This window comes from Salmo salar, chromosome ssa03 (assembly GCF_905237065.1).
Source record: "Salmo salar chromosome ssa03, Ssal_v3.1, whole genome shotgun sequence".
Taxonomy (NCBI): Eukaryota; Metazoa; Chordata; class Actinopteri; order Salmoniformes; family Salmonidae; genus Salmo; species Salmo salar.
In genome coordinates this window covers 93872452-93889403 of record NC_059444.1, presented here as the reverse complement: position 1 = coordinate 93889403, position 16952 = coordinate 93872452, and the positions used below count along the sequence as shown (strand labels likewise).

The window sequence follows — 16952 nt, the reverse complement described above, 5'->3', positions numbered from 1 at the left end:
CGGTAGTGTAAAGCCCACTGTTAGTAAACTACAGTCGTGTAAAGCCCAGTCTTAGTAAACTACGGTAGTGTAAAGCCCAGTCTTAGTAAACTACGGTAGTGTAAAGCCCACTCTTAGTAAACTACGGGTAGTGTAAAGCCCACTGTTAGTAAACTACGGTAGTGTAAAGCCCACTCTCAGTAAACTACGGTAGTGAAAAGCCCACTCTTAGTAAACTACGGTAGTGTAAAGCCCACTCTTAGTAAACTACGGTAGTGAAAAGCCCACTCTTAGTAAACTACGGGTAATGTAAAGCCCACTCTTAGTAAACTACGGTAGTGTAAAGCCCACTCTCAGTAAACTACACTAGTGTAAAGCCCAGTCTTAGTAAACTACGGTAGTGTAAAGCCCACTGTTAGTAAACTACGGTAGTGTAAAGCCCACTCTTAGTAAACTATGGGTAGTGTAAAGCCCACTCTTAGTAAACTACGGTAGTGTAAAGCCCACTCTTAGTAAACTACGGTAGTGTAAAGCCCACTCTTAGTAAACTACGGGTAATGTAAAGCCCCCTCTTAGTAAACTACGGTAGTGTAAAGCCCACTGTTAGTAAACTACGGTAGTGTAAAGCCCACTCTTAGTAAACTACGGTAGTGTAAAGCCCACTCTTAGTAAACTACGGTAGTGTAAAGCCCACTCTTAGTAAACTACGGTAGTGTAAAGCCCACTCTTAGTAAACTATGGGTAGTGTAAAGCCCACTCTTAGTAAACTACGGTAGTAAAAAGCCCACTCTTAGTAAACTACGTGTAGTGTAAAGCCCACTCTTAGTAAACTACGGTAGTGTAAAGCCCACTCTTAGTAAACTATGGGTAGTGTAAAGCCCCCTCTTAGTAAACTACACTAGTGTAAAGCCCACTCTTAGTAAACTACGGTAGTGTAAAGCCCACTCTTAGTAAAACATTGTAGTTGTAAAGTCCACTCACGTCCAGGTCTCTGATGAGGCTCTCCATCTGGTACATGTCCTTGAACTCTGGTTTGTACTTCTGGTCCACCTCTTTGTCCATTCTCTTCAGAAGGTCCTGGGTGTCTCGGGCCTCTTTGTGGAACTGGAGAGAAAACAGACACCGTCAGGAAAAACACTGAGGTAACAACATCACTGAAAGCAGCTAGGGTTTATTTACACTAAGTTCGACTGGCAGCCAGTCGGTCTCTGCCTTAACCAACTCTGTTCATGTACCATGACATGCCAAGTCTGTAACTCAGAAACTGTTGCTTTGTGCAGCACATGCTTGTACACAAGCCTATCAAAATCCAATGACCCTGTTCAAACATTCAGGATTTCTTAAACTGAGGCTTTCTGAATAGATGTTGCTGTGACTCACCTTGTGGTTGTGGTCCATGTGTTTCAGGTGGTATTCAGGTCAGGTTGTGTTACAGTAGACTAATCACCTTGTGGTTGTGGTCCATGTGTTTCAGGTGGTATTCAGGTCAGGTTGTGTTACAGTAGACTAATCACCTTGTGGTACTCATCCATGTGTTTCAGGTGGTATTCAGGTCAGGTTGTGTTACAGTAGACTAATCACCTTGTGGTACTCATTCATGTGTTTCAGGTGGTATTCAGGTCAGGTTGTGTTACAGTAGACTAATCACCTTGTGGTACTCATCCATGTGTTTCAGGTGGTATTCAGGTCAGGTTGTGTTACAGTAGACTAATCACCTTGTGGTACTCATCCATGTGTTTCAGGTGGTATTCAGGTCAGGTTGTGTTACAGTAGACTAATCACCTTGTGGTACTCATCCATGTGTTTCAGGTGGTATTCAGGTCAGGTTGTGTTACAGTAGACTAATCACCTTGTGGTACTCATCCATGTGTTTCAGGTGGTATTCAGGTCAGGTTGTGTTACAGTAGACTAATCACCTTGTGGTTGTGGTCCATGTGTTTCAGGTGGTATTCAGGTCAGGTTGTGTTACAGTAGACTAATCACCTTGTGGTACTCATCCATGTGTTTCAGGTGGTATTCAGGTCAGGTTGTGTTACAGTAGACTAATCACCTTGTGGTACTCATCCATGTGTTTCAGGTGGTATTCAGGTCAGGTTGTGTTACAGTAGACTAATCACCTTGTGGTACTCATTCATGTGTTTCAGGTGGTATTCAGGTCAGGTTGTGTTACAGTAGACTAATCACCTTGTGGTACTCATCCATGTGTTTCAGGTGGTATTCAGGTCAGGTTGTGTTACAGTAGACTAATCACCTTGTGGTTGTGGTCCATGTGTTTCAGGTGGTATTCAGGTCAGGTTGTGTTACAGTAGACTAATCACCTTGTGGTACTCATCCATGTGTTTCAGGTGGTATTCAGGTCAGGTTGTGTTACAGTAGACTAATCACCTTGTGGTACTCATCCATGTGTTTCAGGTGGTATTCAGGTCAGGTTGTGTTACAGTAGACTAATCACCTTGTGGTACTCATCCATGTGTTTCAGGTGGTATTCAGGTCAGGTTGTGTTACAGTATACTAATCACCTTGTGGTTGTGGTCCATGTGTTTCAGGTGGTATTCAGGTCAGGTTGTGTTACAGTAGACTAATCACCTTGTGGTACTCATCCATGTGTTTCAGGTGGTATTCAGGTCAGGTTGTGTTACAGTAGACTAATCACCTTGTGGTACTCATCCATGTGTTTCAGGTGGTATTCAGGTCAGGTTGTGTTACAGTAGACTAATCACCTTGTGGTACTCATCCATGTGTTTCAGGTGGTATTCAGGTCAGGTTGTGTTACAGTAGACTAATCACCTTGTGGTTGTGGTCCATGTGTTTCAGGTGGTATTCAGGTCAGGTTGTGTTACAGTAGACTAATCACCTTGTGGTACTCATCCATGTGTTTCAGGTGGTATTCAGGTCAGGTTGTGTTACAGTAGACTAATCACCTTGTGGTACTCATTCATGTGTTTCAGGTGGTATTCAGGTCAGGTTGTGTTACAGTAGACTAATCACCTTGTGGTACTCATCCATGTGTTTCAGGTGGTATTCAGGTCAGGTTGTGTTACAGTAGACTAATCACCTTGTGGTACTCATCCATGTGTTTCAGGTGGTATTCAGGTCAGGTTGTGTTACAGTAGACTAATCACCTTGTGGTACTCATCCATGTGTTTCAGGTGGTTCTCCTCACAGATGAGCAGGTTCAGGTACTCCTTCCAGTCTGCATGCACAGCCTCCATATGAGCCTGACAGGTGGAGTAAAGCTCTGTTACATTACTGTCTGTTTGCTGCTTTCATTCACATTCATTTAGAGGATTTTAATCTCAGTAGGGGTGAATCCTAACTTCCACTAAAATAGTCTGATTTTACCTTCGTCTCCCATTGACATCATTGCATGACTTAAGTCAACATTGACTAAAGTGGAAGTTAGGATTTGCCCCAATAGTAGAATGATAGAGGACAAATGAAGTGTACCTCAATAACATTCTTGCCAGGATGGTCAGTAGAGATGTGTGTGTGTGTGTGTGTGTGTGTGTGTGTGTGTGTGTGTGTGTGTGTGTGTGTGTGTGTGTGTGTGTGTGTGTGTGTGTGTGTGTGTGTGTGTGTGTGTGTGTGTACCTCAATAACATTCTTGCCAGGATGGTCAGTAGAGATGTGTATGTGTGTGTGTGTGTGTGTGTGTGTGTGTGTGTGTGTGTGTGTGTGTGTGTGTGTGTGTGTGTGTGTGTGTGTGTTGTACCTCAATAACATTCTTGCCAGGATGGTTGGTAGCGATGAGTTTATCTCCATCATCATTCAGCTTGGTAACAGTGGCCTCCTTGGACTCCAGACACTTACTGATGAAGTTCTGGTGGGAGATTTAAAGAGATACAAGTCTCTCTTTACGTTCTAACACACGTAATGTGTAGGATCAGGTGTGACGTAACGTGTAGGATCAGGTGTGACATAACGTGTAGGATCAGGTGTGACGTAACATGTAGGATCAGGTGTGACATCACGTGTAGGATCAGGTGTGACATAACGTGTAGGATCAGGTGTGACGTAACGTGTAGGATCAGGTGTGACGTAACGTGTAGGATCAGGTGTGACGTAACGTGTAGGATCAGGTGTGACGTAACGTGTAGGATCAGGTGTGACGTAACGTGTAGGATCAGGTGTGACGTAACGTGTAGGATCAGGTGTGACGTAACGTGTAGGATCAGGTGTGACGTAACATGTAGGATCAGGTGTGACATCACGTGTAGGATCAGGTGTGACATAACGTGTAGGATCAGGTGTGACGTAACGTGTAGGATCAGGTGTGACGTAACGTGTAGGATCAGGTGTGACATAACGTGTAGGATCAGGTGTGACGTAACGTGTAGGATCAGGTGTGACGTAACGTGTAGGATCAGGTGTGACGTAACGTGTAGGACGTAACGTGTAGGATCAGGTGTGACGTAACGTGTAGGATCAGGTGTGACGTAACGTGTAGGATCAGGTGTGACATAACGTGTAGGATCAGGTGTGACGTAACGTGTAGGATCAGGTGTGACATAACGTGTAGGATCAGGTGTGACGTAACGTATAGGATCAGGTGTGACGTAACGTGTAGGATCAGGTGTGACATAACGTGTAGGATCAGGTGTGACATAATGTGTAGGATCAGGTGTGACGTAACGTGTAGGATCAGGTGTGACATAGCGTGTAGGATCAGGTGTGACATAACGTGTCACATGTATTACTCTGTCAGTGTAGGTGAAGGAGTGTGTGTGTGTGTGTGTGTGTGTGTGTGTGTGTGTGTGTGTGTGTGTGTGTGTGTGTGTGTGTGTGTGTGCGTGTGTGTGTGTGTGTGTGTGCCTCTCTACCTCATACTGTCTGTGACGTGCAGGGTAGTCCAGGTTAGTATCGCTCCAGTCATAGTTGATCCTCTCCCCTGCCTGCTGGTCCATCCAGTACAGCTCATTAGTGCAGCGCTGCATGTAGTCACGCAGGCTCAACAGGTGGCGCTGTCGAGCACTGGAACTGGCCTGGAGAGGGAGAGGAGAGATAGTTACTATAAACAGGAACTGGTCTGGGGAGAGAGAGGAGAGATAGTTACTATAGACTGGAACTGGTCTGGGGAGAGATAGTTACTATAGACTGGAACTGGTCTGGGGAGAGAGAGGAGAGATAGTTACTATAGACTGGAACTGGCCTGGGGAGGGAGAGGAGAGATAGTTACTATAGACTGGAACTGGTCTGGGGAGAGATAGTTACTATAGACTGGAACTGGTCTGGGGAGAGAGAGGAGAGATAGTTACTATAGACTGGAACTGGCCTGGGGAGAGAGAGGAGAGATAGTTACTATAGACTGGAACTGGTCTGGGGAGAGATAGTTACTATAGACTGGAACTGGTCTGGGGAGAGAGAGGAGAGATAGTTACTATAGACTGGAACTGGCCTGGGGAGAGAGAGGAGAGATAGTTACTATAGACTGGAACTGGCCTGGGGAGAGATAGTTACTATAGACAGGAACTGGCCTGGGGAGAGATAGTTACTATAGACTGGAACTGGCCTGGGGAGAGATAGTTACTATAGACTGGAACTGGTCTGGGGAGAGAGAGGAGAGATAGTTACTATAGACTGGAACTGGTCTGGGGAGAGAGAGGAGAGATAGTTACTATAGATAGGAACTGGTCTGGGGAGAGTATTCTTCTACGGTCTGGGGAGAATAGTTACTATAGACAGGAACTGGCCTGGGGAGAGATAGTTACTATAGACTGGAACTGGTCTGGGGAGAGAGAGGAGAGATAGTTACTATAGACTGGAACTGGTCTGGGGAGAGATAGTTACTATAGACTGGAACTGGCCTGGAGAGAGAGAGGAGAGATAGTTATTATAGACTGGAACTGGCCTGGGGAGAGATAGTTACTATAGACTGGAACTGGCCTGGGGAGAGATAGTTACTATAGACTGGAACTGGTCTGGGGAGAGATAGTTACTATAGACTGGAACTGGTCTGGGGAGAGAGAGGAGAGATAGTTACTATAGACAGGAACTGGTCTGGGGAGGGAGAGGAGAGATAGTTACTATAGACTGGAACTGGTCTGGGGAGAGAGAGGAGAGATAGTTACTATAGACTGGCACTGGTCTGGGGAGAGATAGTTACTATAGACTGGAACTGGTCTGGGGAGAGATAGTTACTATAGACTGGAACTGGCCTGGGGAGAGATAGTTACTATAGACAGGAACTGGCCTGGAGAGGGAGAGGAGAGATAGTTACTATAGACTGGCACTGGTCTGGGGAGAGATAGTTACTATAGACTGGAACTGGTCTGGGGAGAGATAGTTACTATAGACTGGAACTGGCCTGGGGAGAGATAGTTACTATAGACTGGAACTGGCCTGGAGAGAGAGAGGAGAGATAGTTACTATAGACTGGAACTGGTCTGGGGAGAGAGAGGAGAGATAGTTACTATAGACAGGAACTGGTCTGGAGAGGGAGAGGAGAGATAGTTACTATAGACTGGAACTGGCCTGGGGAGAGATAGTTACTATAGACAGGAACTGGCCTGGGGAGAGATAGTTACTATAGACAGGAACTGGTCTGGGGAGAGAGAGGAGAGATAGTTACTATAGACTGGAACTGGCCTGGGGAGAGATAGTTACTATAGACAGGAACTGGCCTGGGGAGAGATAGTTACTATAGACTGGAACTGGCCTGGGGAGAGATAGTTACTATAGACTGGAACTGGTCTGGGGGGAGAGAGAGGAGAGATAGTTACTATAGACTGGAACTGGCCTGGGGAGGGAGAGGAGAGATAGTTACTATAGACTGGAACTGGCCTGGGGAGGGAGAGGAGAGATAGTTACTATAGACCTACCCACTGGAACTGAGCAGGCATCCCACACTGGTACACATATTGAGGTACACACTCTCTGAACAAAAGAAGGGAAGGAAAGCCAGGGTGTAGGTGGATAAAACATGAACACTTTGTACACACAGACACAGGTACACATAAGCTCTCCTCAAGCTCTCCCTGAGTCCATGCTTCAGATGAAGTCATTATTAAAGTCAATCTTACCAGGAGCTTGTTGTACTTCAGCTGGAGGGCACTGGCAGAGTCCTAGAGAGAGAGAGAGAGAGAGAGAGAGAGAGAGAGAGAGAGAGAGAGAGAGAGAGAACGAGAGGAGAGAGAGAACGAGAGGAGAGAGAGAACAAGAGAAAACAAGAGGAGAGAGAGAACGAGAGGAGAGAGAGAGAACGAGAGAGAGAGAGAGAGAAAGAGAGAGAGAGAAAGAGAGAGAACGAGAGAGAGCGAGAGAGAACGAGAGAGAGAGAGAGATAGAGAGAGAACGAGAGAGAAGAAAGGAGAGAGCGTGAGAGTGAGGAGAGAGGGAGAGAGCAGAAAGGAGAGAGCGTGAGAGTGAGGGAGAGAGAAGTAAAGAGAATATTACTGCATGGACCTTTCTGTGAGCGCTCCTCCCTTTCAGGCATTTTAAATGATATTGAGCTTGACTGGGGATACAGAAATCCTCACTAACATACGTCATGTCCATGTGGCATTGTACGCATTGAACGACTGGAATTTTAGTGAAACCTCAAAATGTAAAAACAGTCTTTGTTTTTCAAATGCAACAGTTTCTAACTGGAGTGGGCTTGGAGTTGGCCTGAGTGGCTGTTAGTCCTACCGTGTTTTCGCTGTCTGAAATGCCTGGTTATTTAAACAACGTTATTGAAAGTCCCTCTGGAGCAGAGACTCCACTAAAGAACTACATTTGAATGTGATGTGTGAAGGTTTGTTTTGTGAGTAATGAGTCATTGTTGACAATCATTCAGTACAATATATGTCTGTTTATTTCCTCATAACTGGAACTTTCAGAGTGGTTGCTGTTGTCGCTGTCAGGTAAGTGGGCTATAAATAAAGCCATGATTATCTTCCTGGATAGGAGACTAGTAAATGACTGAGTATAAACACAACGAATCAGTTAGTTTCTATGCTGGTTGTTAGTCCTACCTTGTCGTCGCTGGCTGAGATGTGAGGGGCCAGGGCCTCCACCTCACTGTGAAAGATGTTGTGTTCCTCCACCTCGTTCTCTATGGTCGGCAGGTCCTGACCAAAACCCTTGTTGCTCAGGTTGCCCTGGTCGGAAGAAGAAAGAGATTAGGTTTATGTTATTGTGTGTGTAAACTGTGTGTGTGTGTGTGTGTGTGTGCGCGCGTGTTCCCCTCACCTGTTTCTCCTCTATGATCTTGCCCCAGTTGATGCTCGGCAGGCCCTCAGAGCGGGTCAGGTGGTAGATGCGGTCATGGTCCTCTCTCAGCTTCCTCAGTCTCACTCTCAGCTGCTTCATACTGGAGAAGACAACACAGGGTGACGACACAGGGTGACAACACAGGGTGACGACTCAACAGTGGAGTGAGTGAGTGGAGCTCAGGGTTGAGCTAAAGAGGGTATAATATCTATTATAAACTGGGTAGTTCCAGCCCTGAAAGCTGATTGGCTGACAGCCGTGGTATATCAGACTGTATACCACGGGTATGATAAAACATGTATTTTTACTGCTCTAATTACATTGGCAACCAGTTTATAATAGCAATAAGGCACCTCGGGGGTTTGTGGTATATGGCCAATATACCACACCCCCTTGTGCCTTATTGCTTAAGTGCATCAGTGTATTATATCTACTATATAATATAACTCCTGCTCAATCATCTCAGCCTGGCGGTGCTGCAGGTACATATCTACTATATAATATAACTCCTGCTCTATCATCTCAGCCTGGCGGTGCTGCAGGTACATATCTACTATATAATATAACTCCTGCTCTATCATCTCAGCCTGGCGGTGCTGCAGGTACATATCTACTATATAATATAACTCCCGCTCTATCATCTCAGCCTGGCGGTGCTGCAGGTACATATCTACTATATAATATAACTCCTGCTCTATCATCTCAGCCTGGCGGTGCTGCAGGTACATATCTACTATATAATATAACTCCTGCTCTATCATCTCAGCCTGGCGGTGCTGCAGGTACATATCTACTATATAATATAACTCCTGCTCTATCATCTCAGCCTGGCGGTGCTGCAGGTACATATCTACTATATAATATAACTCCCGCTCTATCATCTCAGCCTGGCGGTGCTGCAGGTACATATCTACTATATAATATAACTCCCGCTCTATCATCTCAGCCTGGCGGTGCTGCATGTACATATCTACTATATAATATAACTCCTGCTCTATCATCTCAGCCTGGGGGTGCTGCAGGTACATATCTACTATATAATATAACTCCCGCTCTATCATCTCAGCCTGGCGGTGCTGCAGGTACATATCTACTATATAATATAACTCACTCCTGTTCGATCATCTCAGCCTGGGGGTGCTGCAGGTACAGTAGGTATATCTAGTGTAGTGTATATCTACTAGATAATATAACTCACTCCTGTTCGATCATCTCAGCCTGGGGGTGCTGCTGGTACAGTAGGTATATCTAGTGTAGTGTATATCTACTAGATAATATAACTCACTCCTGTTCTATCATCTCAGCCTGGGGGTGCTGCTGGTACAGTAGGTATATCTAGTGTAGTGTATATCTACTAGATAATATAACTCACTCCTGCTCAATCATCTCAGCCTGGGGGTGCTGCAGGTACAGTAGGTATATCTAGTGTAGTGTATATAACTCACTCCTGTTCGATCATCTCAGCCTGGGGGTGCTGCTGGTACAGTAGGTATATCTAGTGTAGTGTATATCTACTAGATAATATAACTCACTCCTGTTCGATCATCTCAGCCTGGGGGTGCTGCTGGTACAGTAGGTATATCTAGTGTAGTGTATATAACTCACTCCTGTTCGATCATCTCAGCCTGGGGGTGCTGCTGGTACAGTAGGTATATCTAGTGTAGTGTATATAACTCACTCCTGTTCGATCATCTCAGCCTGGGGGTGCTGCAGGTACAGTAGGTATATCTAGTGTAGTGTATATAACTCACTCCTGTTCGATCATCTCAGCCTGGGGGTGCTGCAGGTACAGTAGGTATATCTAGTGTAGTGTATATAACTCACTCCTGTTCGATCATCTCAGCCTGGGGGTGCTGCAGGTACAGTAGGTATATCTAGTGTAGTGTATATAACTCACTCCTGTTCGATCATCTCAGCCTGGGGGTGCTGCTGGTACAGTAGGTATATCTAGTGTAGTGTATATAACTCACTCCTGCTCTATCATCTCAGCCTGGCGGTGCTGCTGGTACAGTAGGTATATCTAGTGTAGTGTATATAACTCACTCCTGTTCGATCATCTCAGCCTGGGGGTGCTGCTGGTACAGTAGGTATATCTAGTGTAGTGTATATCTACTAGATAATATAACTCACTCCTGTTCGATCATCTCAGCCTGGCGGTGCTGCAGGTACAGTAGGTATATCTAGTGTAGTGTATATCTACTAGATAATATAACTCACTCCTGTTCGATCATCTCAGCCTGGGGGTGCTGCAGGTACAGTAGGTATATCTAGTGTAGTGTATATAACTCACTCCTGTTCGATCATCTCAGCCTGGGGGTGCTGCAGGTACAGTAGGTATATCTAGTGTAGTGTATATAACTCACTCCTGTTCGATCATCTCAGCCTGGGGGTGCTGCAGGTACAGTAGGTATATCTAGTGTAGTGTATATAACTCACTCCTGTTCGATCATCTCAGCCTGGGGGTGCTGCTGGTACAGTAGGTATATCTAGTGTAGTGTATATAACTCACTCCTGCTCTATCATCTCAGCCTGGCGGTGCTGCTGGTACAGTAGGTATATCTAGTGTAGTGTATATAACTCACTCCTGTTCGATCATCTCAGCCTGGGGGTGCTGCTGGTACAGTAGGTATATCTAGTGTAGTGTATATCTACTAGATAATATAACTCACTCCTGTTCGATCATCTCAGCCTGGCGGTGCTGCAGGTACAGTAGGTATATCTAGTGTAGTGTATATCTACTAGATAATATAACTCACTCCTGTTCGATCATCTCAGCCTGGGGGTGCTGCAGGTACAGTAGGTATATCTAGTGTAGTGTATATAACTCACTCCTGTTCGATCATCTCAGCCTGGGGATGCTGCAGGTACAGTAGGTATATCTAGTGTAGTGTATATCTACTAGATAATATAACTCACTCCTGTTCGATCATCTCAGCCTGGGGGTGCTGCAGGTACAGTAGGTATATCTAGTGTAGTGTATATCTACTAGATAATATAACTCACTCCTGTTCGATCATCTCAGCCTGGGGGTGCTGCAGGTACAGTAGGTATATCTAGTGTAGTGTATATCTACTAGATAATATAACTCACTCCTGTTCGATCATCTCAGCCTGGGGGTGCTGCAGGTACAGTAGGTATATCTAGTGTAGTGTATATCTACTAGATAATATAACTCACTCCTGTTCGATCATCTCAGCCTGGGGGTGCTGCAGGTACAGTAGGTATATCTAGTGTAGTGTATATCTACTAGATAATATAACTCACTCCTGTTCGATCATCTCAGCCTGGGGGTGCTGCAGGTACAGTAGGTATATCTAGTGTAGTGTATATAACTCACTCCTGTTCGATCATCTCAGCCTGGGGGTGCTGCTGGTACAGTAGGTATATCTAGTGTAGTGTATATCTACTAGATAATATAACTCACTCCTGTTCGATCATCTCAGCCTGGGGGTGCTGCAGGTACAGTAGGTATATCTAGTGTAGTGTATATCTACTAGATAATATAACTCACTCCTGTTCGATCATCTCAGCCTGGGGGTGCTGCAGGTACAGTAGGTATATCTAGTGTAGTGTATATCTACTAGATAATATAACTCACTCCTGTTCGATCATCTCAGCCTGGGGGTGCTGCAGGTACAGTAGGTATATCTAGTGTAGTGTATATCTACTAGATAATATAACTCACTCCTGTTCGATCATCTCAGCCTGGGGGTGCTGCAGGTACAGTAGGTATATCTAGTGTAGTGTATATCTACTAGATAATATAACTCACTCCTGTTCGATCATCTCAGCCTGGGGGTGCTGCAGGTACAGTAGGTATATCTAGTGTAGTGTATATCTACTAGATAATATAACTCACTCCTGTTCGATCATCTCAGCCTGGGGGTGCTGCAGGTACAGTAGGTATATCTAGTGTAGTGTATATCTACTAGATAATATAACTCACTCCTGTTCGATCATCTCAGCCTGGGGGTGCTGCTGGTACAGTAGGTATATCTAGTGTAGTGTATATCTACTAGATAATATAACTCACTCCTGTTCGATCATCTCAGCCTGGGGGTGCTGCAGGTACAGTAGGTATATCTAGTGTAGTGTATATCTACTAGATAATATAACTCACTCCTGTTCGATCATCTCAGCCTGGGGGTGCTGCAGGTACAGTAGGTATATCTAGTGTAGTGTATATCTACTAGATAATATAACTCACTCCTGTTCGATCATCTCAGCCTGGGGGTGCTGCAGGTACAGTAGGTATATCTAGTGTAGTGTATATAACTCACTCCTGTTCGATCATCTCAGCCTGGGGGTGCTGCAGGTACAGTAGGTATATCTAGTGTAGTGTATATCTACTAGATAATATAACTCACTCCTGTTCGATCATCTCAGCCTGGGGGTGCTGCAGGTACAGTAGGTATATCTAGTGTAGTGTATATCTACTAGATAAAACTCACTCCTGTTCGATCATCTCAGCCTGGGGGTGCTGCAGGTACAGTAGGTATATCTAGTGTAGTGTATATCTACTAGATAATATAACTCACTCCTGTTCGATCATCTCAGCCTGGGGGTGCTGCAGGTACAGTAGGTATATCTAGTGTAGTGTATATTATAAACTCACTCCTGTTCGATCATCTCAGCCTGGGGGTGCTGCAGGTACAGTAGGTATATCTAGTGTAGTGTATATCTACTAGATAATATAACTCACTCCTGTTCGATCATCTCAGCCTGGGGGTGCTGCAGGTACAGTAGGTATATCTAGTGTAGTGTATATCTACTAGATAATATAACTCACTCCTGTTCGATCATCTCAGCCTGGGGGTGCTGCAGGTACAGTAGGTATATCTAGTGTAGTGTATATCTACTAGATAATATAACTCACTCCTGTTCGATCATCTCAGCCTGGGGGTGCTGCAGGTACAGTAGGTATATCTAGTGTAGTGTATATAACTCACTCCTGTTCGATCATCTCAGCCTGGGGGTGCTGCAGGTACAGTAGGTATATCTAGTGTAGTGTATATCTACTAGATAATATAACTCACTCCTGTTCGATCATCTCAGCCTGGGGGTGCTGCAGGTACAGTAGGTATATCTAGTGTAGTGTATATAACTCACTCCTGTTCGATCATCTCAGCCTGGGGGTGCTGCAGGCGTTTTGCGTCGACGGCGTCCTCATCCAGGCCTTGCAGCAGCTCCAGAGAGCTTAGGATGCGCTTGTTGGTGTCGTCCTGGTACAGAGGCTTCTTGCCCTCGTTGATCTTACTCACATCCTGATACAACACAGAGCAGTCAAAGGTTTTCATATGATATTGTCAAAGACATTATGAGCCACACAGTGCCAATTAGGATAATGCAAACAGTCTGTTCTGTGACATTCTATGAAGTTCTGTGTGTTTCTTTGAGGTTCTATGTAGTTCTGAGGTTCTATGCGGTTCTACGCGATTCTACGATGTTATATGATGATCTTTGAGATTCTATCCAGTTCTGTGTGGTTTTATGATGTTCTAAGCGGTTCTATGAGGTTCTGTGTGATGCGGTTCTTTACCTTGTTGAGGTTCTGCTCTGTCTCAAGGATGAGCTTCTCCACCTTGTCAGCATTCTTCTGCAGCTTCTCAATCAGAGCAGACAGCTCAGAGGAGGGTGCCCTGGAAGGAGGAGGTGACAACAGTTACATTTTAGTCATTTAACTTATACAGAGCGACTTACAGTCAATGCATTCAACCGAAGTAGGTCAAAACAACCATATATGACTGTCATTGCAAGTAAAACATTCTTCAAAACGTTCTTCTAGTCCAGGGATGGAAACTCCAGTCCTCAGGGGCCTGATTGGTGTCCCACTTTGGCCCCAGCTAACACACCTGACTCCAATAATCAACTGATCATGATCTTCAGTTTAGAACGTAATTAGTTTAATCAGCTGTGTTTGCTAGGGATGATGGGGAACAGTGTGACCCCCCCATACAGACCATCTGAGGGGAGAAGACACCAGTTAGTTCTACATACAGACCATCTGAGGGGAGAAGACACCAGTTAGTTCTACATACAGACCATCTGAGGGGAGATGACACCAGTTAGTTCTACATACAGACCACCTGAGGGGAGAAGACACCAGTTAGTTCTACATACAGACCACCTGAGGGGAGAAGACACCAGTTAGTTCTACACACAGACCATCTGAGGAGAGAAGACACCAGTTAGTTCTACATACAGACCATCTGAGGGGAGAAGACACCAGTTAGTTCTACATACAGACCATCTGAGGGGAGAAGACACCAGTTAGTTCTACATACAGACCATCTGAGGGGAGAAGACACCAGTTAGTTCTACATACAGACCATCTGAGGGGAGAAGACACCAGTTAGTTCTACATACAGACCACCTGAGGGGAGAAGACACCAGTTAGTTCTACATACAGACCACCTGAGGGGAGAAGACACCAGTTAGTTCTACATACAGACCACCTGAGGGGAGAAGACACCAGTTAGTTCTACATACAGACCACCTGAGGGGAGAAGACACCAGTTAGTTCTACATACAGACCACCTGAGGGGAGAAGACACCAGTTAGTTCTACATACAGACCATCTGAGGGGAGAAGACACCAGTTAGTTCTACATACAGACCACCTGAGGGGAGAAGACACCAGTTAGTTCTACATACAGACCACCTGAGGGGAGAAGACACCAGTTAGTTCTACATACAGACCACCTGAGGGGAGAAGACACCAGTTAGTTCTACATACAGACCACCTGAGGGGAGAAGACACCAGTTAGTTCTACATACAGACCATCTGAGGGGAGAAGACACCAGTTAGTTCTACATACAGACCACCTGAGGGGAGATGACACCAGTTAGTTCTACATACAGACCATCTGAGGGGAGAAGACACCAGTTAGTTCTACATACAGACCACCTGAGGGGAGAAGACACCAGTTAGTTCTACATACAGACCATCTGAGGGGAGAAGACACCAGTTAGTTCTACATACAGACCATCTGAGGGGAGAAGACACCAGTTAGTTCTACATACAGACCACCTGAGGGGAGAAGACACCAGTTAGTTCTACATACAGACCACCTGAGGGGAGATGACACCAGTTAGTTCTACATACAGACCACCTGAGGGGAGAAGACACCAGTTAGTTCTACATACAGACCATCTGAGGGGAGAAGACACCAGTTAGTTCTACATACAGACCATCTGAGGGGAGAAGACACCAGTTAGTTCTACATACAGACCATCTGAGGGGAGAAGACACCAGTTAGTTCTACATACAGACCATCTGAGGGGAGAAGACACCAGTTAGTTCTACATACAGACCATCTGAGGGGAGAAGACACCAGTTAGTTCTACATACAGACCATCTGTGAGTTCTGTTCTAAGTACAGAAAGACCACTGTTAGGTTACAGGGATAGTTCACAGTTGGGTGAACTATGCCTTTAAAAGGAAAGAGTCTGCAGTGACCGTATCTCTCTGAAAACCTTTAGAGACCATCTGTGAGTTCTGTTCCGAGTACAAAATGGACTTGAGCAACAGACATTAAAACTATGTGTCATAATGTGGGCCTACACTAGTAAACAGGACCCTACGTTGATACTTTCCCAAATCGCGGACTGTAGCTTTAAACTTGAACAAAAATGTTAACTTTGACATGCTAACGTTGACTGAGGGATAAATCAACTCTTCAGACTGTTAGAAATGAAAGATGGATCCAGTCAGTAACTAAGCTCCAGTCTTCATCTTAGTAACAGACTCAGTCAGGATTAACACTGCTCTTCAGCAGGGATGCTTAAAATGGTAGCTGTCATTAAGGAGGTAATCAGATGAGTGACTGAATGAAGTGCACTTGCCTTGCCCTCACTTCACTGTCTGCCTGCCGTGTCTGCTAACCCTGAATGAACCTGAAAGCTCCCTGCTGCACATCTCCCATGGTTCAGATAACATGGGCTGCATCTCAATAGTACAGTAGTTTCCTCTCCTTCATCCAATAGACTAATAGCTTCCTCATCTCTCTCCTCTCCTTCATCTCACTATACTAATAGCTTCCTCTCCTCGTCTCCTCTCCTTAATCTCAATAGTCTAGTAGCTTCCTCTCCTTCATCTCAATAGTCTAGTAGCTTCCTCTCCTCATCTCCTCTCCTTCATCTCAATAGTCTGAGGGGAGAATCTCAATAGTCTAGAAGCTTCCTCTCCTCATCTCCTCGTCATCTCAATAGGGTAGTAGCTTCCTCTCCTCGTTTCCTCTCCTCCCCTTAATCTCAATAGTCTAGATTCTAGAAGCTTCCTCTCCTCATCTCTTCTCCTTCATCTCAATAGTCTAGAAGCTTCCTCTCCTTGTCTCCTCTCCTTTATCTACACCGATGTGAGAGGCATCCACCATCTTTCTTCCTGTCAGTGATCTTGTGCAGGGTTCCGATCTCAGCGGGTCAGATCCGTACAGATGAAGGGAGACTGTTGACATCTACCCCATGGTAAGAGAAATGTTGCTGATGCTATCAGTAGAGGCGTGTAAATCAGGCCATCGCCATCGCCAGACCAGGACAGGAACACCATTGTCTAATCTGACATACTGTTTGCATAGTGCTGTGGAAAACATTGACATTAAAACACACCTTTGTTCATACTCAGTGTAATTGATTAAATAAAACACATTGGCTCATATAACCTAAAAGTACTGCAGTGGAGGCAACAAGAGACTACAGTATATAGCTTGGGAACTAACTACATGACTATTCCTCACTCATCTTTACCATATTTTCCTTGCCCAACAACAACAGCAACTAGATTAC

At 45.1% G+C, this 16952-nt stretch overlaps 1 protein-coding gene and 1 long non-coding RNA gene across 5 annotated transcripts in view; one reads left to right on the top strand and one right to left on the bottom strand.

The window, feature by feature from the left end:
* The window catches only part of LOC106596322 (periplakin), a 61156-nt gene that overhangs the window by 18491 nt on the left and 25713 nt on the right, over positions 1-16952 (bottom strand). Inside the window, exons 2-10 of one of the 3 annotated variants that reach the window (XM_045715828.1) lie at positions 13709-13808; positions 13279-13433; positions 8149-8269; positions 7932-8057; positions 6999-7040; positions 4800-4961; positions 3692-3799; positions 3102-3197; positions 961-1083 (exon numbers count right to left, since the gene is read on the bottom strand). In XM_045715828.1, coding sequence (XP_045571784.1) covers positions 961-1083; positions 3102-3197; positions 3692-3799; positions 4800-4961; positions 6999-7040; positions 7932-8057; positions 8149-8269; positions 13279-13433; positions 13709-13808 — 1033 coding nt within the window. Of the gene's footprint in view, positions 1-960; positions 1084-1493; positions 2318-3101; positions 3198-3691; positions 3800-4799; positions 4962-6998; positions 7041-7931; positions 8058-8148; positions 8270-9280; positions 9410-13278; positions 13434-13708; positions 13809-16952 lie in introns of those variants that run through there. The other 2 variants (XM_045715829.1, XM_045715830.1) reach the window with 2 other exon arrangements.
* LOC123741748 (uncharacterized) lies at positions 2030-2584 on the top strand. Of its 2 annotated transcripts, none has more exons than XR_006769291.1 (3): positions 2030-2056; positions 2258-2474; positions 2542-2584. It is a non-coding gene; the product is annotated as an uncharacterized lncRNA (long non-coding RNA). The 2 variants fall into 2 exon arrangements; XR_006769292.1 differs by lacking the exon at positions 2030-2056 and adding an exon at positions 2098-2123.